The 22033-nt window shown below is 40.1% G+C and overlaps 1 protein-coding gene across 1 annotated transcript; it reads right to left on the bottom strand.

Annotated features, from left to right (window-relative positions):
- Positions 1-141: 141 nt before the first annotated feature.
- Positions 142-21716, bottom strand: LOC112274808 (protein ILITYHIA). Its single transcript, XM_024504578.3, has 60 exons — positions 21316-21716; positions 20244-20623; positions 19888-20013; positions 19060-19444; positions 18787-18933; positions 18345-18529; positions 18109-18235; positions 17522-17595; positions 17277-17353; positions 17067-17106; positions 16510-16676; positions 16140-16326; positions 15793-15870; positions 15451-15570; positions 15217-15276; positions 14517-14636; positions 14124-14202; positions 13503-13681; positions 13040-13321; positions 12629-12745; positions 12317-12418; positions 12057-12206; positions 11743-11913; positions 11458-11634; positions 11217-11339; positions 10717-10797; positions 10427-10543; positions 9747-9919; positions 9583-9660; positions 9199-9346; positions 8867-8989; positions 8672-8728; positions 8338-8448; positions 7925-8116; positions 7633-7806; positions 7347-7457; positions 7176-7245; positions 6785-6863; positions 6518-6620; positions 6178-6348; positions 5895-6017; positions 5615-5728; positions 5419-5525; positions 5248-5299; positions 4858-4964; positions 4608-4667; positions 4388-4502; positions 4161-4271; positions 3932-4069; positions 3668-3790; positions 3226-3297; positions 2988-3100; positions 2742-2900; positions 2494-2590; positions 2094-2276; positions 1734-1931; positions 1424-1597; positions 1067-1190; positions 744-822; positions 142-567 (listed from the first exon to the last, which is right to left on the bottom strand). The coding sequence occupies exons 1-60, from the start codon at positions 21425-21427 to the stop codon at positions 525-527; spliced, it is 7845 nt and encodes a 2614-aa protein (XP_024360346.1). The 5' UTR covers positions 21428-21716; the 3' UTR covers positions 142-524.
- Between the last annotated feature and the right edge of the window lie 317 nt (positions 21717-22033).

Here is a 22033-nt window from a genome sequence, read left to right as displayed (position 1 = left end):
ATACTATCATGGGAGATCCAAAAAGGTATGTGCTACAGTATTAATTGAATGCATCTTACAGCTACTGGAAAAAGAAAACAAGAAAACAAAAAAAAACAAACATTAATCAACGTACTCCATCCTATCAACACAATCTCCACGTACCACAAGTTTCATACATCTCTCCATTGCATCACTTTGAGCTCACGAGTTTGGGTGTTACTTCAGTACAAGCAGATGGATCATTTTCAACTGCTAAGCACACGGCACTTGAAAATATATTGGCTAGAACCTTGACGACTGCAGGATTTCACTAAAGAGCGACTTGAAATCCAGATTTTGGCTTGGAAAAGGTCAATATCACTAAGGCATGCATTCGTGAACATTGTGCGGAAAACAAAATTGATGATAGAAGTCGCTACCGGAGGTAAAGAAGTCTCACTACTAGGCTCATTTGGTATCAGATAATCTCACATAACAACTACTCCACACCCACAATAGAGCATATCCTCCTGATGCAAGACAACAGTCTGAAAAAAAGGTGGTCAACTTGCCATCGTTTCAGCTTCCGAGTCCTCGCTGTCATCACTGAAAATTACAGAATTTCAAAAAAAAATTAATCACGACTAGTCCAAGCATTCCCAGTCGAAGGATCATGCGAGAAGTTTTAATCAGGATAGACATCGACTGGACTGGAAAGATTGTGTACGCATCGATCCAAATGAATTAGCATTAAAGTGGCGGCAAGTTGCCAGGTGACATACCTCGCTTCCGGCTGCTTAGAAATCCGACGGGCATCTAACCCAGTTATGTACTTTTGGGCTGCTTGCACATTCTCACCTCCTGCAACAATGTGCTTTCAAGTCAGTCTTGGCTAAATATACACACCAAGATAAAAGAATGGTTGCACAAAAATATTCATTTACTGAAGTTCTGACTAATTAAATATGTATCTAAATTGAAGACAGGTGCCTTCGGAAAACTTCCTGAAGATGGTAATCAAGAACAGGTTAGTGTCAGCACAATCATCAAGGTGTATTCATGGTTACACAACCAGATCTAGATTTCAAAGAGTTAGTTTGACTACCTCGGCTGAGCTGGAATAGATGGAATGCGCAACGCTCTGCAGCCAATCGAACAGGAGCGCTACTATCCTGTAGGCACTCGCCCACGCCAGGGCCAGCGGCTGGGATCAAGCCTTCGAAGTGTACCTGTTGAAAAGTCTCAAGGTTACAACTATGATATATATCCAATAATCAATGCCAACTGTCGCAAACTCCCAATCTAGCGTTAAACTGCATTGAACTTATTCCGACTGTCAACTACTGTAGAAAATCCTTAAACCATTTAGAATCTTCTGGGAAAATATGATATACCCAAACATCGAACAACACAATCAAACGGACGAAGCGTGTCAGTAAACAAGGAGACCAAAAAGGATTACCTTCGCCAATGCTTTGACAGATCTTAGAGCTCGCCTACGCACATCGCTGGAGGAGTCCGTCAGTAGCAGGCATAAAAATGGCAGCGATTCCCCAGAAGACACTGGCAAGCGCTCCTGGACTTGGAATACTAAGAGCCTGGATATGGATTGGGCTGCAGCTTCTCGAACGGGAACCTGGTAGACGTTGCGATCAGACATCCATAAAATAAATACCGAACACAGTGGACGACGAATAAAAATGATCTGTGAGGACATGAACAAGGGACACCCACACATAGAAATAAATAAAGAATAACACACCAGATCTTACCTTATCATCCTTTGCCCTGGTTTTCAAATACCCAAGTACTAGCGTAAGTAAGGCTTGAGACCCACAAACGTTGCGAGAGGCATGCCGAAGTACAGAAGCCAAAGCCATTGTGCAGCCATGTCGCATTTGCCAGGTAGAGGTAGGGGCAACTGTGCATATCACATGTAGAAAGAGAGAAAATTCTGCGTCTCCCACATACTATCACAATACCACTTTTAGATAAACAGGACCAAAAAAGAGAAGATATAGCATTGCAAAAAGATAGAAAGAATGAAAATTTTCAATCAACAATCACTAAAACAAAACCGCACTAGGTTATCTTGCCCATAGAGGATTGCACCATCAGTAACATCAACTAACCTGGGAAACAATGCCCAAACTCTTTGCTGCAGAAGTCCTCACAACATCCTCCTCTGAGTTAAGAAGACCTTGAAGAGTCGATAATACGCGAGCATTTACAGTCGCACTCACACTTTTGCCAGCATGAGTCACTACTCCTTCTAGAGCTACAAGAGTTGCCTCCTTAACCCCACCTTCTGCAACCTGTTGAAATTGTGATCCAGTTAGAAGCAGAAAATATAGTGGTACCGTTCTCCTTCTTGACTAGTCTACGCACGAACAACTCAGCACTTCAAAAGCTATTCACAGTGCAATCATACTTATCCACGAGGCTCAAAATTGGCATTTTACTTAAATAGAATTTAGCATAGTATCTTCAAGAGGAACAATGCAGTAATTATATCAAGCGATATCAACAGACCTGCAGACCAGTAAGGAGGTCGCCAACGAGTGGATCAACTCGCGTACTTAGTTTGCTAAGCTTGCCCAAAGCCCAAGCTGCTCTTGAACGCACAGGCCTGAGTGAAAAACATGACAGAGGTTCACGATTGGTTCATACGAATAATGTAAAAAAAGAAATAAACTCAAACATCTGCTTCTGAGCACATATTAGACTTCTCATTTAAAGGCTAACGTCTTCTACAACTATTTGAGGCAAATTATGAATACCTTGCAGTGTCTTGCAGACACTTGAGGAATGTTGTTTGCAATTGAGGGAGAAAAGGCTTCAAACTTAGACCACCCTTTATGATCAGTACTCCAAGAGTGCCCAGGATAGAACTCTTCACTTGCCATGGGAACCTGTCTCCTATGATTCGGATCAAGGGACTGCACACAGAGAAGTAACTTAGTATATTTATCACTAAAACGAAAACAGGAGAGATGAATCAAATTTCATAAGTCCAGACGATTTACCCAGTAATTGAAACAACAAAAGTTTTCAGGGAACTCTCGCTTGTAACTTCAATTAATTCTCCTAGTCCGTCTGCCGCTTGCTCTCTCATGTCGGCTGAGCCACTCATAAGACTCTGCTCCCAAGAACAGCAAAACCCACTACGCTTAGAGTATGAAGAAATGTGGCTATCCTCATATGCACAGCACCATGTCAATGATGGCTATAGAAAGGTCCCTGAGAATGAAATTGTGAGCTTGCCTGCAGATAAATTGGCAATACAGGCTGCAAAGCTTTAGGAAGACAGAAACCTGGGATGAGTATAGGTCCTCCCTGCATAAAGAATAAACATGCTTCTTTAATTAGAGTGCTAGATAAAAACATGATGAAAAATACCAATGAACCACCAAAATAAACAGTAGATACCGAACGTAAGGGAATGAGTCCCACATATTATTCTCCCATACCAGTGAAACCATGATGGCAACAAAATGTGCTTCGGTATCCTAGGATGTGAATTTAATTGCAGCACATACATTAGAAATTGACACTGATAAATTCGACATTAACATAGGATATACGATCAAGGTTAATAATAATTAAGAAAAAAAAATTAAGTCTGTTCAAGAAACATGATCACACATTAAGCAACTAATCTAAAGGGCTAATTATATTATACGTAGAGGCAATGAGCAATTTTAACCTTGCGTTTACGACGCTCCTTGTCTCTTGCACTGGAAACTGCATCACGGATAGTTTTCAACAAGGAAGGCAAAGTTTCCTTGGAGAGAGTCCCAATAACATTTCCGAGAGCTTCCCAAGCAGCCTGAGTCAAAACAAAAATATCAATAATAAGATCACGATAATGTGCAAGATACGGTACAGAGTATTCTTCAGAGAATTACAAAATGCTAGATACGACAAATATCTTTAAAATGCAGAGGTGTTGTTGACAATTTTGTAGTACCTGAACTGTACTTTGATCATTATCAGTGAGCATTATCACCAAGGTAGTAAGCAAGTTGGGTACATCCTCCTCAATGCCAAGTTTGGTATTCTTGAACAAGAAGCCTACAAGGTAAGCAGAGCCTCTTCTCACAGCAGGCTGCACAGACACAGATAGCAATCAGTACCAAAACAAGAGAGGAAGAAACAGAACCACAAAAGGGAAGATACTTCAGAAGTGATAAACACACCATTATGTCGCTCAAGCCTCGCGAAAGTTCTGAAACAAGAGTTTCAAGACCATCTTCGTCAACTGCCAACACCACTGTTTCGGCTGCGCGCTTCGCCAGAAGTGAAATAGACTGCAAACACAGACAAATATTCAGTAAGGACAAACGTGGATGTTCTGGTTATACAGAACAGATCACAGTACACTAGCCAAGTATTAATTGGTGGATAGATTTCGTGACAGACATACCTCATCGCCACCTCCCATCGTTGCTATTAGAGGTGGTAACAATGTCGATAGATGGACATTCAAACCAGGCCCTGCAACTTCAGCCAATGCTCCTAGGGCATGAGCATTAAAGGCCCTGCACGTTATGAAGAAATTCTGTCAGACGTGAAGACCCCACTGACTTCGACCGCACAAGTACTTGAAAGTAGTAATAACGAAATTCAAAAGAGGGAATGCTTACGTTAAAGGAACTTGCACAAGTTTTGGGAGAATATGTGGAAGTACTGCAGCCGTTCTTACACTGTTCACATTTAAGAAGTATTAGCATGACCATAAAATTTGAAGCAATCATAATTTACAAACACTAGCTATCCAAGGGAAGCATACAGAATGAACATTTCAACCCATGAGCATGAAAGTGAATAGAAAAGACAACTTAGGCAGATCTACAATGAAACGGCTACAGACAATTTACATGCATATCGAGGTACCTTAGAATCTGCTTCAGACCATCCAAGGCAGTAGTTGACGTCTCATCATCCTCCAATGCATGAAGGAGGGCGGGAACAATCTCATCAACCGCCTGCATCCCTGCACTCTAAAATCATCAAAAAGTATCAACAGTCAGATCTCTTGATAGAACACAGTACTAGCAAGGTAAAACTTGAAATATTATTCGGTCTCTCCAATATGCATAGCCTTAAAAAGCAGCGGCAAGAAATAGCATAGATGGGTTTTGAAACAAACGTACGGTGAAGTCAAAAATGATACAACCACATCAGAAAACCCGCCTCAAGAAAACAATGAAAGAAGAAGACGAAACAGCACGCATGGAGTGTTAACAAGAACCAAAATAATAGCTTTACACATGAAAGTATCACCTTAAACAATGTGCTGAATGCTAAGCCTCCAGCCTCACGGACCACCAACTCTCTGCAAGGTACCAATAACAACGCACATTAAATTAGAAATTATATTTAGTGCAATTCTGCATCACAGATCAAAGAACCTTCGGCTGTCTTAAATACAGTCTTGAAAAGTTACTGACAAACCTGTCACACAGTGCTTTGCGGATGGTAGGTATCAGTTCGCTCATATATGACACCAACTGGTGCTTGCCAGCGCTTCCCATCACCTCACTTAGCCCCATGCAAACACCCTGCATAAATTAAAACGGTTAGGTGAGCTATCGGCTTACACAAATAACGAAATGAACAGAAAAGTCTAACCCAAACGAAAAAAATATACCTGTCTTGTGCTAGCAACTGGGTCATCAAGACCTTTGGCCAAGATAGGAATTATAGACGGAAGCACTCTTTCTCCTAGTTTACGGACAAGCTCGCCAAGGGACCGGCCAGCAACCTACAAGAGGACGGTGTAAACCGAAAATGTTAGAAAGTAGGATGCCTCTTATCAAATGAGGAAATAACGATATTCCTAAAACCAACCAAAATAGAAACCAAAGAACTTAAAGTACAACAAATACATATAAATAAGTTCGTCTCAATCTAGTTTCGCGATTCACTACCTGTCGACGTTCATTCGAGGTTGAAGCAAGAGAATCAATTAGAGTTCTCATTAAAACAGGCATGATCTCCTTCAAAGTCTTTGGTGTGTTAGCAACCACGGTCTTCCAAACATGAAGTGATGCCTAGCATCCAACAAAGCACACAGAACCGCAGAAGTGAATTTGGGGCAGACTTAGAAACGAAATGACACAATGTATAAATACATATATGCAAAGAAACAAAAACATACTGAATTCAATAAAACAAAATTCAGAAGCACTTGAAACATTCGCATAAGAGTACCTGTCGAACAGCAAGGCTGACGTCCGATCGCACCATATATACTGCAGCCAACACCTCATTGCGGCGCTCCGCACCTAAAATGTTAACAATAGCTCTCCCATGTGCCTCAGTGCTGGCACCCTCATCATCACTGCCTCCATCAATCACTACTTTACCAGACGTTCCCGCCACCTACATAATTGCAAATTACAAAAAAGAGTCAGCGCCCACCAAATGAACACATTTAAAATAAAATAAAATAAACCCCTACAGAATGAAGACAAAGCCGCATACGAATGGCTGCAGGCAGTACAGCAAACAATGTCCAAGAAACGTCTTTGAAGTTGTATCCTGAACAAACCTTAAAAAGCAGGTCACCCAGAAGCTCAACAGAGCTCTGACGAATACGCCAATTGTCATGAAATATCCCTTCCTCCACAGCAGGAAGCAAGAGTGGAAGAGAACTGTCATCCAATCAAGCCCACAACGAGAACTGAGGTTAGAAGTGGAAAATTTTAAATTATTAAACCATAAACATGAATAACTTTCAATATCAACTATATGCACAGAAAACGTAGTAATAAATGATCAACTTAAAAAAAGAGCTAAGTAAGTGCCCAGGGCATACGATGTTGCATAGTGCTCCACGAGAATGTGCCCTGAACTTAGAGCAGCATCCCTCACAGATTCGTTCTCATCAGCGAGACCTAATGTGTGACCACAACATGATGTTGCTTGTTATCAGGCAGAGATGAATTTGCTCTAACCTTATAATGAAAATCCTTCAAATTATAATATTCACAAACCAACGCATGACGTATAATAACCAACACAAGAGATGCATAGGGCCTTACCAAACTCAAGGAACATTATTGCTGCATACATATTTTTCAGGTAAAAATGCATCACACAATTAAATCATGATAGCTAAGTAGGAAAGTATAAATTCTACGGGCAGTTTACAAAATCTCCTAAACAAACCCGTCGAAAGTAAACAAGTTCTGTGTAGGTTCACGCACCATCAAGAATAGCTGGCAGCACTCTCTGAAGATATCTCTGAAAAACTGGTCCAAGAGCCACAGGCAGATACTGCAAAATACAATTTAGAATACAGTATCAGCTTCAGGTACTTAACGTGCTCAACTATATCGAATTAGATAAATATTTATCAACTAACATCCGAATCTCACCTTGAAAAGTGTAAGATAACCCTCCCTGACAGCAGGTCGCGGATGTGAACAATTAGAAATAATATCAGGTAGTAGGGACTCGAAGTATTCAGTGCCTAAAGCTGCAAGAACCTGCATAACAAGAATAGTTGAAGGATTTAGAAGACTTAAATAAACACACATTTGGCACAATCCAAATGAGCAAAAACATCTGACATCCCCATCCACTTTAAGGCACTTAGAATGTACATGACAATTCCAAGAGCAAGCATGAACATAATCTTCGGAGTATTGTCATCATAAATACCTCACTCAATCCTTGAGCGGCTCCAGATCTCTCAACACTGCTAGTTTCTGACTTCAATGTTTGCAATAGCCAGGGCACCAAATCCTTGAAGTTGTCATCTCCCATGCCTTTGATCAATGAGCCCAAAGCTCTGGATGCCACCGTTCTCACTTCTGGTATAGGATCGACCAAAACCTGTACCCACATAAACTCCATAATCAGTAGGTGTACTAAATATGAACACATTCCGCTACTGCGAAACAATATTCAGTGAAAATTAATGTGCTTAACAATTGTGCAAGACAACACCTACCTTTTTTACTTCCGGAAGAAGCAAAGTGAGATATGGAAGCATATCTTTATGTTCCGCTACTAGAGAGCTCATGTTGCCAACAATTTGGGCAGCTTTTTTCTTTGTCTCCGAACTTCTCTCTCTCAATCCACGATGCACAATTGGAACGAGCAATGCCAAAGATGGCGCATCCACCGAATTCACAAATGTAGTCTACATCGGAACATGTTTGGTGAAAAATATGGGTTACCAAACTTAAGTAATTATGATACCAAAATAAACTGCGTGCACTTTACTGCAAAGTTCAACAAATCACAACATCTACGTAACATTCTGATTAGCAAATGTAGGTCTTCAGGAGATGTTTCCATTGAATGGCCAAAACTGATACAAATCTTAAGCGACAAGAGGTTCAAATTCATGACGAAGAATACCTGTAAAAGAAGGTTTAGGGATGTTTTTGTATGCTCATTTGGATCAGCAATTGAAATTAAAAGTGTAGGCACCAAAGCAGCTATCTCGGGATTCCTTATGACGCTGCCAACCTGTCATTGAGTGACGACAAGTAAATTTAATGACATGTCATCATTGAACATAACGAGAAGCAAACACACTAAGGTAGAAATGCGAACATCCACCACAGGCAAAGTATTGGTTTGCAGCTATATAAACAGAAAAAAAAAACTGCCAGGTTTAAGGAAATTGCAAACTGGATTACCCATTAGAAATTAAACATGGTGCTCAAATAATGACATCACAGCCAAATACCTGTTGCAAGGCGGTTTGTGCGGCTGCTTGAACTTTGGGATGTGTATCCGTAAGCACCTGTTAACATTTAAGCAAACAACAGCCAGCATTCCATTTAAAAACTATTGCCATGGTAGTACGGTGAAAAGAGTAGAATTTTCAATTATTTAGCACTCAATTCTAAACATGATTCAGCACATTCACACAATTTGGTACCTCACTGAGTTTGGGAACAATAGTTGGCAAGCATTGAGAAAGTTGCCGAGGTGCACAAAATGCCATAGCGCCAAGAACTTGTATACTCCCTTGCTTTGTACGCCATGCTTTATCCTCTAGACCCTGTAACAAACCATATAAGCTAGACAAACATACATTAGAAGGTTCAACTAAAGCCTAGAATTTCAATGGGCATAAAATGAACAGATTAGAAATAGATAACATTAGGAGAGATACATGGCAAATTGAAAAAACAACCTCCGATAAAGGGATGTATTTCTAACTCTGTAGAGACAATAGATGCGAACGTGAGCACATAAGTGAATTACGACCTTCATCAACGCAGGAAGGACAAGCTTAACGCCAGGACCACTAAGTTGAGACATGATAGCACGGGCAGCAGCATCCGTTGCATCTCGTACAGCAATAACAGGATCCGAAAAGCAGATCAATAGGACGGGTAATATATGGATCACATACCTACAAAAGCAGAATGTAAACAATTTTTGTGAGCAAGCAAAAAAAAACACAATACTCGAATACTCACCTAAAGGGAAATAAAGACTATTCATTCATGAATTACTCAAATCCCGTCCTGCGTGCTACTTGATGCATAGATGAAAAATCCTGAAATAAGTAATATAATTCCTGATTCCTCACACTTTCGGCAGTAGTTTCTCAATAAATTACAAAATTGATGTTGGGAGAAATCTCACGGTTCAAAGAGGCGGCCCAGCTTCTCACACAGGCATTCAAAACCCAGTAGCGCACCTTCTCGTGCTTTTGCAGAAGACCTGTACATTGTACAAAGTGAGTATGGACAGAAAAACATCAAATTCTAAATGAAGTGATTCGTCTTTTTGCAACAGTGACAACTTACTTGTCATCAACACCTGCTCGTAGAGCTTCCATGATTTTGTAACGCTTTATGCTTGGAAGACCAAGACCCTTAATGACACCAGCCAAACCAAATGCAGCTCCTCGTCGCTCCCCATACTTGTCTGAGGCCTTGAGTTTATGCAAAAGATTTGACAACAATGCTGATGCATTATCCTGCAGAAATAAAGACGGTAAATATCCAAGGTCAAAACATCAAACGCAAGGTACGCATTAGGCATCATAAGATGTTGAAATCCAAAAGCATCCCGACACAGGGCAACTACGATTGGAGACAGGATAAAGTAATTTAAGTTGTATAGAATTTCTAAAAACGACAATGAAGGTATGTAAAATTACAAAACATTCAAAAATGCAGAAACATAAACTAGTTATTTCAACATAAATTTTCATAGGGATTCGAACAATTTGAAAGATCCTCAGAGTGGTTATACGTTACAAAATTAGTAAGGTTACTGTGCTAGCACATGAAACAACCTTTCGAGGCCTAAAGACCATTTGACAGGTATCATTTGTGCTTTTTAATACGTAAAACAGCAGAATAGTAAAAATACACTTTACTAATTCTAGAATTTTTTAAATGACATAAAGAAATGCTTATCCTGAATAATCGAATTTTGAAAAGAAAAATGCAGGTCTTCGGAAGGAAAACCAATAACATGCCTTTTGAGATGGCATTAACGGTGGCAAGCAGTCAGATACAGCACGCTGCACTGATTCCGACGGTGTGTTCAATACTTCCAGCAGTCTGTCTAATATTTTAGATACTTTGGAGGCATCCTGTAAAATGTTCAAAACAAAACAGCACAAAGACGTGTCACCAGTAAATCAGATTGGTGTAGACAAATCAAATCAAACAAAACCAAATAATAAGGTAAAATTGCTCATTATCCAGCATACAAGGAAATTGTATCGTCATTTAAAACAAATAAATTCAGAAAGTTAGACCGTACAAGCGTGAGATGTTTCGCAAGTGCTCCCATATAGATAACAACACCTTCCCGCACCAAATCATAGCGTTCTTCATCGGATGCCTGAAAAGGCGACGGATTTTTCAGTATGACATTCAATCTCTAAGACTACAAAAGCTCAAACGTTGAATTTCTTTAAAGAATGTTAAATGTTGAGACCATATAGTGGAAATATAAGATGAAAATCTTATCAAGTTCATAGTCAAAACATCTACCGACTTATGGGATATGTGAGAGCATATAAATAATAAGCTAGTCCAACACAAACTACATACAGATGAAAGTATAACTTCAAGTAACAAACAAATTCTGTAATTAATTTTTTATAAGCTGTGCAAGGTAACCATGTTTAGTAAAAATTAAAAGAATCAAAATTATATATTTACTTATACACAATAAAATATGAAGGCTAGACATACATTGCGATATGACAGTGAATGAGAAACATTTGTTCGAATAGGTAAATGTTGAGGGAACTTGACCTTCTTATCCAAGTAATTCTCAAGGATTGGGAGCAAAAGTTCAACATTCTTTCTGCCTTGTTTATCTATAATAGCCACCCCAGCCTGCATCATCTTTGACCTAACTTCCTGGTTGGGATCTGCCTGCGGACGTTGTAGAAATGATTTAAGAACGTTAGTAATATTTCACAGATCCAGGTACAACACAACTCAATTGAAGGGAAAAACCAAATAATACACATCAAAAAGTGGTACTACATACCAAACCTCGAGATATGAGAAACGTTATGACAATACGCAAATCGTTTTGTGTAAGGACATCTGCTGCTGCATGCAATGCCAGTCCCACTCCATGCCTTCCATACCAAGTTTTATCACCTTCACTGCGTGGGTTGGGTAGCTCATTGGTATACAAGGAGAAAGCTAAGCTTAAAGTCTCCTGAAGCATACAACAGTTAACTGATCAAAAAGCAAATACATACAGACGACAATATAATAGAAAATCTAACTGACTGGAAGCAGAATAACTAAGTGATAATGAACGTACCAGCACTGTGACTGGAAATTCGTACATCGCTGCAGCAAGAGCCTCAGCTGCTGCTTGACGCACATTTACGTTCACATGTGCAAGGGCTGTCATCAACCCTTTGGCATAATCCGTGTGTAACTCAAGGCCAGGAAATTCAGACCAAACTCCTTCTGCCACATCTCTGACGGACTGTTACCACAACATAATCAAACAAGTAAGTAACAATTCGTGACCAATCGTAAATAATTGAGATCGAGAACTACCTTAACCAATATAGCACATGAAAGTTGCATCATTTTGAAAGAAAAGGCAGGGTGATCTTCTTGACGTACCTTGGCTGGGTCATACATGGCCATCCAAAGTAAAGTAGTAACTGCAGAATTTTTCGGAACATCTTTTTGTCGAAGAATAGGTACATGTTTCACGGCATTTAAACATGCAATACGAACGATAGCAAACTCCGAGTACAAGCCGTTAAGGGCCTGATCATCATAGAAAGGAAAATGTGTCAGTTCAACTCTCGTGTCGGTAAAAGATATACATGTAAAAGTGACCTGGAATGATAAAAAAATTGGTGATACCAATGCAGTACCTCAGCTAAATTGTCAGGGTCCAATCCTTCACAAAGCTCCTTCAGCATAACCACGATTTTAGAGTGATATGAAGGTACACAACCCAACACATGGTAAAGAACCTGCAGAACGAAGGGCACAAAGGTTTTAAAACACATCAGCACAAGTGCATGCAACATTTTCCAGCCATTCATATGATAATAAAGTTCGCAATCAAATTCTAGAAACTAGGCGTTAAGCGTTTAAAGTAATGCATGAATAAACACGTAAGCCTCGGCAGAGTTAACTTAAAAATGGAGAAATGGTGGCAAGAACATTAAGTGTCGACTTACATTTAACATTCGTGTACGAGGTAGGGGGATTCGTGGAGATGAATGAAGAGTTAGCACAGCAAGCACATCGTCATGTAGCCTGGTCTTTTCATCCGCCAGCATAATTTGCTCCAAAACCTGGGCAGAACATTCAGCTCATGACGAAAGAGGTAATTCCAACATGAAATCTAAATACAACCAAACAGTGATATGATCTCAGAACTTAGAGGCTCCTGCATAAATTATCAAAAAGCCACAATGAATTACTTCCTTGAAATACCGATTCTTGGCTTCTAAATGACTATTGCCGAAAAATACAAGAGCTCTGACTCAAATTACCTTAAATTTGAAGAACTCTGATTAACAAATTACAGCTCCAACATGTAAGCATATGTGACATAGGCTGATAAAAGTATAATTGAGAACACGTACTGGATAGAGGACGATAAATGATGGAGGAGGAAGTGGTCCGTTTTTACAAGCTTGCACTAGACTTGTGATTACTCTGTCCACCACGCCTGGTTTCTGATTCTTCTCTTTATCAGATATTTGCAACCCTAGCAAAACCGAATTTGTTGCAACCATTCGCAAGGATGCCGCAATATCTGCACCCATGTCCCTAGGAGCTGCTACAGAATTGGCTAGCTTTTCTACAGTCTGATACGCCTCCATACTAACTAGAGGCGAATTGAGCAAGGGAAAGACACGATCAACCTGCAAAATTCGGTAGAGACGTTTTCATTATGAGAAAATGCCAAATTCATGCCATTCATGAAGTACCCTACTAACTAAGAATATCCTTATGCATTCCAAAGCTACCAGAAAATTTTACGGAGCAGCCAAAACGGTAATGATGACCAACAGAAAGTAGAAGTCGTGTGCTCAGAAAAATTACCAGGGCTGGTAGTTGTTCGTGTGCCTTTGCTGGATTCGCAGTAGCAACTGATCCTAAGGCTTTCAGCACCAACGAAAGTCTTCTCTTGATTACTTCCACATTTTCACGCACAACAGACTCTTCCTGAAGCTTAATCTCCCGCGCTTCCTCTTTCGCGGACTTGGACTTATCGGAATCATCTGCATGGGGGTCATTTTAAGATTATTTCAGATGAGCGCCGCCAAGCTGCGATAAATTTTACTGAAGCCATTGAAAGTAAAACGAGACACTACATGTTCGAGGAACAAAATAATGATTCACATGCTTCCTCCGTTTCTAATCCATTGATCTAGTTTCTCAATGCCCGCACACGATAATCTTCTCTCGAGCTACCAATTGACCACGAGGAATCTCATTTGAAAAAAAACCATATCTCTCACGTAGATAAATGGTTAATCACTCACAGACTACCGACAGCTGGATTTGAGCCTATGAATCCAGGTTTGGAATAGAAAAACTTGGTATCGATCAATTGGGGCTCTACGAGTTTCTCAGCTCCACACCGGGCAGTACAACAGAAGGTTGACCATGGTCATCCATGCTTGAGCAACAAAATATCGAAAGAATATGAAACCAACTTACTTGGTTTCTTTATTGCCTTAGTAGTGTCCTTCTTCCCATTATCAATCTGTCGAGAGATTGGCACAGGCTTCGACGAGTCCTGTAGAAGCATAACAAATACATCCTCGGTTATAAGTGTTAACAGGACAACTCCTACGATGAAAATGTTCAGAAAAATTGAAATATCAAACTTGAACAGTAAGACAAATTGAAATAACAAAGTATCAGGATACACCATTCCAGCGCACGATTACGACACAATCTGCTCAAAAAAAATGGCCCCTTCAATCTACCTAAGCTTTTGAGGAGATCGAATTCAGTTGTCATAGAACGGATGTTGTGTAAGAGGACTGCTCACTCAACACAGCTGGAAAATTCAGATGAGAAGAAGGAAAAGTTTAAAAGAGACTGAACCTCGTCATCTCCGTACATCTTGAACCGACCCCGTGCACTTCGGACATTTTTGTCCATCACAGCCTCTGCTACATAGACACCGAGCTCAGTAGACAGCATCCCTTCCTCAGTGTTGAATATCTGAAACGAGTGGAAACACAAATTGTGATATTAGATATACATAATAAGCGATAATTCGTGCTAAAACCTGTCTTGGAGTTCATCTCAGGATCAAACTTGCTAAAATTTTGTTCTAAGCACGTATAATAAATAGCAGAAAATCGATGGCACGTGTATTAAAATACAACTGCCAGAATGCCAGCTAAACTGAGCGGACGTGCAGATTTCTGGTAGAGAAATACAGAAATAATTAGTAAAATGGGGTCTACGAAAACAAGACTTGGCCCTACGATTCAAGTAAATATGGTTCGAACAGCAATCCAGGCAGTTCCATTAGACAAATCACATGTAGACATAGAATAGAACTATATCTAGAGCCTAACTGTCCTTATTCAACTTAAACCCCCAGTGTTTGGATGATGAAAAAAATAATAAATCCTCCTTCCTGGTTATACTTGCTGAAAATACGATGGTATCCTCAATAAAACTTGCAAACAACATCAATAATTGTATCACGCAATCCTCACTTAAATACTACCTTTTTAACATGAACACAATCGGACCATAACTAAAACAATTCAGATTAAGTAAGAAAAAGTACCTTTATATCTAGGGAAGATAAAGAATCGTGAAGGTTGCGATCCCCAAGAATATCCATTTCCTACACAACAAATTGTGCGCATTCACGTATCAGTTGTGTGCAACATGTTCCAGCATTGAAGTCATACACCAAAAGCAGTGATATATCGAGGCTGTTGATTAGTAATGTAGATGCAAACTACACTCATTTTTTCGAGCCCTAACAACCACGAAACGAAAGCATTCTCAACCGTACTTGGAGAAAAGTTGGAAAAAATTTGTCAGGTAGCATCCTCATGGCAGTTTCAAGAGAAAATATAGCGGCTTGAGAATCTGATGAATTTGTGCTAATTAACCCTGAAGATCCTAGAAGAACCTGCAGTCATTCACAGAGATCGATCCAAAACCATCAACCACGATATAAAGGCTATTTCAAACAAAACAAGAATATTCTGAAGCAGAATGGGGTCTAGGAAAACAAAATAGAATAATTTGAAACAGATTAAAATCTAACAAAAGCACCCAAAAAAATGAAGGTTTGTTAAAACTTTAGAATAATAAAACTATAATCCAATCCTTCAAGTCTAGATTGACTCGCCTCACAGACAGCAGAGGGATCAGACGCCAGAACGTTTGATAAATGCAGGCCAAGTTTTTTCATTTTCCTACACACAATCTGCATTCAGATAAAGAAGAACATAACCCAGTTTAAGTCAATACACATAATGCGAGTCAACAGTAGTTAGTCACTGACGAATAGGAGGAAAATAAAAAAGGAAACGCTATAATGAATGTACGATAACCAAATTCCAAAAATATGATCAGAAACAGTGGCGAACCTTTTAATCATTTTGCATAGAGGCAGCGAATGACATCCAGAGAGGAAAGTAATTGCACAAATGAAAAAAAAAAGGGAAGAAAAACAATACTCAACAATGATCTTACTTTCCAAATGACATCTTTGTGACGACCAGTTGCAATACAGGGATTGAGAGATAAAAGTAGTAATTTTGCACAACTTGAAGGTTTCTTAGCCAATGAGGTAGATGACACGATCAATAAGGCCTTGGCTAGCAGGTTAGAATTTGGAATAATGTTCACGGTTGCCCCTCCCGAAGACTCTCCAGCATCACTGAAATGTCCTTCCCACAAAACAAGCTTTCAGAAAACATCAACAATAGCACGCACATGATCCACATTTTTAGTCAGCATAGTTACAATATATAAAAACCAAGAAAGGAGCGGAGAAATTCGTTAAAATAAGATAAGTTAATTTCTTACAAAAACGTAAATTTCAGGGAAGAACTTTTCCCACCTAGTCTTAAGAAGGATAAATTGTCCTCCAAATTCACTAACTTCCACACTGAAGGCATCAAAAAGTGATTCAGATAATAAGTCATCTGCTTTCTGTGCATGGAGCACAACACCTTCAGCAGCTTTCCGCACAATTAATGCAGGATGCCACAAGAGGTTGACCAAAAGCTGCAGCCAACACACATTATTATACGTCAAAACAAACCCACAGTGATGTTTCAGGCATAGAAGGGAATTCGTGGCTCAAATAGACAAGCCCCAGGCAGAGAATAAGGAAACATCTCTTCTATTAAAGAAAACATCCCTCAAGAAGAAAATATGGTAGACTCAAAGCCAAGCTAACACGTTTACAGATGATATTCAAATCCAGGATCATAACTACACAAATAAATACCCTAGTAACAACGCGAATTCATCAGATTCGCAGAAGGAGCATGATGGAAGCAGAAAGTAAAATTTAAACATTGACCTAAGGTTAAGTGCACGCAATACAAGTCGTCCAGCACCGTTATACTAAACAGTAGACCTAAATGAAACTTCAGAAAAGATTTACTGCACCTTGGAAAAAGCTGTAATCCCATCAGGATGAGTCACAACCCTGAGAACCATGTCTTTGGTGTTAAATGACATTACAATCACAATAATAACAATCATAATAATAACATTCACAAACGAGAAGCAACGTGCTATTTTATCTCTTGAGAGTGTCGGAGAAAACACATTGATCTTGAAATTTTTGACAAAGATAGTGAACAAAAATGCGTGTACCTGCTCAAGTGTTGAAGGAGAACAACATCAATCAGTTCAGCGACAATAACACAATCATCCATCAATAGTTTTGCAACCTGAATCAAAAAGTAAGAGAAATACTGTTGGATCTGTTGAACCTCAAATGGCAAATCTCCTCCAAAATATGTCAAAATAGAGCAACTAGAAAATTTTCAATCAAAGAAATCAATCAAGCAAGAAAAACATGAATAAATGAATATATGCAAGTATAGATAGGTAGTTACCAGAGATGACGTGACAAATGTTGAATTTTTATCAAGCAAAACATCCCATATCTTCTCCTTCACAAGTATGTCACCTGTAACCACTCGCTCCATCAACAAGCATGTGAATACGTATCCAATATCATACTTAGCACTCTCTTCCATCTAAATCAGATGTAAAAATTATTAGATCGTCATTAAAGAAGGATACCTACGATAAAACAGACAGCTTCTTATATCAATGACTGATGATCTCATCGGGATTCTAATAAAAGCTCTACTGAGATCATCTTATAATTGATAACATACGTATGACATAATATCACACTTATTTTAAAAACATAGGATAGGCACTCGAGAAGGTAGAAGACAATAAATTTAGGTATGTCACTACAGCAGAAATTGTATGTTCGACATCAAACCACTTGCAAAAAACCACAAAAATCGGAACTGCTCAAACTAAAGTACAGCTTCGAACTGCAGAAAAAGAAAGTCCATTGTAATATTTTTGTGAGCTGCAATGATTACATAGTTAATTTATTCAAAGGCAACTGAGAAAACAAAGGTACCAATATCAAAACAGCAACGTCCAGTCGTACGAAACTTACTAGCTTTAGTATGAACAGCCGCAATCTTGGACACGAGTAACAAAGAGTAGATTGCATCAACTCGCAAGGCAGGTTTTGTGGCGCCGGACTTTATCAACAGGACCAAGGGCTCCGTTAACCCCATCATCTGCAAACATGACCACAACATCCATAATTTGCAACCCAATATGCTTGCATTCGAACAAAAAAAACATGAAAACATGACGTGTTGAACGATAACGACAAAGTGCACTAACCTCAGTCAAGATATCGCTGTTCTGAAATGCCAGTCTCAGACACCGAAGATGAGCTCGACGGAGGGTGTCCTTCTCTTTGAGGCCCAGACAGAAAAACTTCACGCATCCTGCAGGGCAGCTAGATCCAGCTCTCGAAAGCCAGGCACCCAGTGCCAGTAAAATTGCAACTCGTACCTCTTCATTTCCTGGCACATACATACGAAAGCTAAGAAGTTGAAGTTCTGCGCTTTAGGTATACTATAATTCAAGAAGGAGACTTGTACCGCACGCTACCAAACATTTCTTACAAAAACTTGACTCGTTGATTACCATCCACATTTTACAAACAATCTGCTAAAACGCCACTAAGGTTAAAAAATCAAGCATTATCAAGAAAAGATGCTACGAATTGGATTTAATGTCACTTTGAACACCATAAGGACACAAACAACTAAGGACATACCATCATCCTTGTAGAGGGACATCAGGTATACAGCTGATGTAGACGCGAGTGATGCGACAGCTTTTCCTCCATCTACACTAGACAAAACTTGGAGTATGTTGACCATTGTAACTCTTTGATATGCTTGCACAAGCTTCCCTTCTGCACCTGGAATTATGAAAGAACTAAAATCACTTTCATGGAGCTAACAATCACCCCAAAAAAAAAACTCTGCTTTCACCTTAATCATCCATGCTGGAGGAAATGTGAGAAAGGAAAAAAGCAATGGTGTACCTGCTAATACAGATTTAGCAGACTGAAACATGGTTGAAATAGCATCCAAGTCACTGGAATGAACCACCAACTGGTTCACTAATTGTACAGATTCTTTGCGTCGGTTTTCGTCACTATGCCGAGCCTGAACTAAGATTGATGGCAATATTTCCGCAGAGTATTGACTAAGGTCTAAGCTGGTATATGTCAACAGAAGGCCAAATGCTTCCATCACTAGCTCTGGATTTCGTTTCAACATCTTAATTGCGTTGGGCAAAATAGTCTTTCCAAAATCGTCATGTGTTAACCGCTCAAGCAGTGGCTGAAAAGCTTCACTCAAAACTTTAGGAGGCTTCCTACTCGTTGAATTAAAAACCAGCTTTAAATACGATTGCAAGAACCAGGCCTGCCAGCAGAAATTGGACAAAACAAATTAATACACCTCTCGAACAGCTTCAAGGACATACGATATCTCTTCATACAATATCTAGCCCCGAAAAGCTTCAGGGAGAATTGAATTCCAGTAACTAGCGTGATTACTCTTTTCCAAATTATCATTGGTAGTTCCTAGAAGGGTGAAAAGATTATCGTCCGACAGTGGCCAATTAACTCGAAAACGAATTTCCGACAGTATCCACTTGGAACAGGTTTAGGACTGTCATTCGTAAACCTTTATGGTAAAGGTTCCAATATTTCAGTTCATTACAATGAAAATTACATGTACGTTCCTCATGTCAATAAGTTTCCTAGCCAGGCATGGCGCCAGGATTCTCTGGATGACTGGAACTCCCATTAACACAATCCACAAAACAATTTAAATTTCATCACGTGGTTTGAATAGAAAAATACCTTGTGTGAATCTAGAAGAGATTGGTTCTTGGTGCAAAACATAAGAAGAGCCTTCATGAGACCATATATACATTCGACGGGAAAGCTCTCCACTTCAGCAATGTAGGACTTGAAAGCACCTCTCACCTGCATAAATCAACACAAGCCTCTCTGAGCGAAATAACCGATACTACCAACACTACTGAAACTGCTACATAAAATTCATCCAATCAACACACTAAAATTTCATGTCTAGATAAGCGATTATTTCTAATGTGATGCATGTGTATAGGTCGAATAGAATGAACAAAGCCCAACTCTATAATTGCGCAAGTTGATGTGGCGGATGGATACAGTTCAAGGAAAGAGTAACGCACATTCGTTAAGTAGTGATTGAAGATGCGACCAGCTGCTTTTCGTACTGGAACCGAGGCTTGATAAAGAGATGCAAGCAAGAAACCCTGTGCAGGAGCAAGCCGGCCGAAAGCCGACTTTGCAGAGAGCAATGTGGGCACTTGCATAATGAGAAGGCAGGACCATCTCAACAGCTTCAAGCGCACAGCATCACTGCTGGTCTTGTGAGACTTTTCTATAGTTTGGACAAGAGCCCCAGCAAACGCTTTCACAAAAGACGCCTCTTTCAATCCTCTAGAGATTAGTTCCACCACAGCTGCCTGTGAATGTCGATCATCGTAAAGAGGGAGTGTTGAAAAAATAATATCAACTACTTCTGCTGCGTCCTTGTTGAGTGTTTCTCCTGCAGGCACCCAGAAAACCAGTCACGTTATTGCGAAAAGATGTATAAAAACAGGAATTCCTCAACCATCAAGTTAATGTCAATCTTATCCGAAAACCAACAGGAAAAAATCCCAACGGAAATCAACAGTTGAATCCAGGAACATCAATAAACGCATACTTAGCCTACAGTGTTTACTCGCGTACAATTGAAAGTAATGGAGTACTCTTAACAATCCTTCAGCCCAACCGTCTAGAAAACGTCGAAGAGGCCATTCCAAGGTGTTCGATTTCGAGAAAAAGTTAGGTTTCCTTATGTCAATTAATTAGGTTGTCGCAAAAACTACACCGATTCGATTCACAGTCAAAAACTAAACCAGCTTACAATCGTACAAAATGAATTCAAAACTGATCCAAGGTCTTCATAGCTTAGGCAATACTATTAGACAAGTACGACAGTTTCTGATGTGCAACAATTACGTCACTGATCAGCTCACAAGTCAAACTCATAAGACAGTGAAGCAAATCTCCCTGATTCAATGTGGAGGATCACGAAACTGTAATTAGTTACCCAGTGAACTAGACCAACAGAAAACATTGTGATAAATTCGAGAGAATTACGTAGTACGGAGAAGAGATTTAAGGGCTGGAATTGCGGAAGCCAATACAAGCGAGAGCATGAATGCAGAGAGGAGGAGATGGGAAGGAATTCACCTGACAGATTGCGGGAGAGGTTAAGAAAGAGAGCAATGCGGTGCTTGGTGGAGGCAGTGGAGACATCGCGGAACGCAGCAAGAAGCAGAGGATCATGGTCGGAGGAGGCCATGGCAGGCAGAGGCAATCAAGAGGAGAATGGAAGGGTGCCGGCGAACATAGTAGATGGACCAATGCCAAGGAGGAAGGAGAGGTCACGGGAGGCCAGAGGCAAGCTCTAGAAGAAAAGCAGCAACAATGAGAGTGAGAATAAGAATAAGAATGAGAAAGAGCGGGAGGGAAGCAAGGCCCCGGGGACCAGAAGCACAATACACAACACAGCTCTCTGTGTGTGTCGTCTCGCTCGTCTCGCTTTGTCCCGAGTCCTCTCTCCCGAGCTCTCTCTCCCCGACAATCAAGCCCTCGCAGGCTGTCTCGGTTAGTTTCTGCTTTAGGGTTACCCCCTCCCACGATGACCTGACTAGACCAGACCAGACCAGGCTGATGATGTCATTCTAGGGTTTTAGCCCTCTCCCCCCTGCATCGCACCATTCCGCTCTCCGTTTCCACCCCCTCTCCCTCTCCGGTCCATTTCCTGCCTTTCCTCCCCTCGTTCCCCTGATTTTGTGCTCCTTCCCTTCAGCCTGCAGTTCACTTTTTCAAGTTTTGACATACTAAAAACTATGCAGAAGTGTGCTTTTCACCATCTCTCTTTGTCGATAGTTTAATGTGTCTCCGG

Source organism: Physcomitrium patens, chromosome 22 (assembly GCF_059467195.1).
Source record: "Physcomitrium patens ecotype Gransden chromosome 22, ASM5946719v1, whole genome shotgun sequence".
Lineage (NCBI taxonomy): Eukaryota > Viridiplantae > Streptophyta > Bryopsida > Funariales > Funariaceae > Physcomitrium > Physcomitrium patens.
Note: the sequence above shows the minus strand (reverse complement) of the source record. Positions and strands in the feature narration are given on the sequence as shown.

What these genes read in the sequence shown, in the direction of transcription:
- LOC112274808 (XM_024504578.3), bottom strand. Translation starts at nt 21,427, where the DNA reads ATGGCCTCCTCCGACCATGATCCTCTGCTTCTTGCTGCGTTCCGCGAT. An exon ending in CTCCTTCAACACTTGAGCAG is followed by an intron (nt 17,107 to 17,276) that starts GTACACGCATTT and finishes CATGGTTCTCAG; the next exon opens with GGTTGTGACTCATCCTGATG. An exon ending in TTTATCCTTCTTAAGACTAG is followed by an intron (nt 16,327 to 16,509) that starts GTGGGAAAAGTT and finishes AGGACATTTCAG; the next exon opens with TGATGCTGGAGAGTCTTCGG.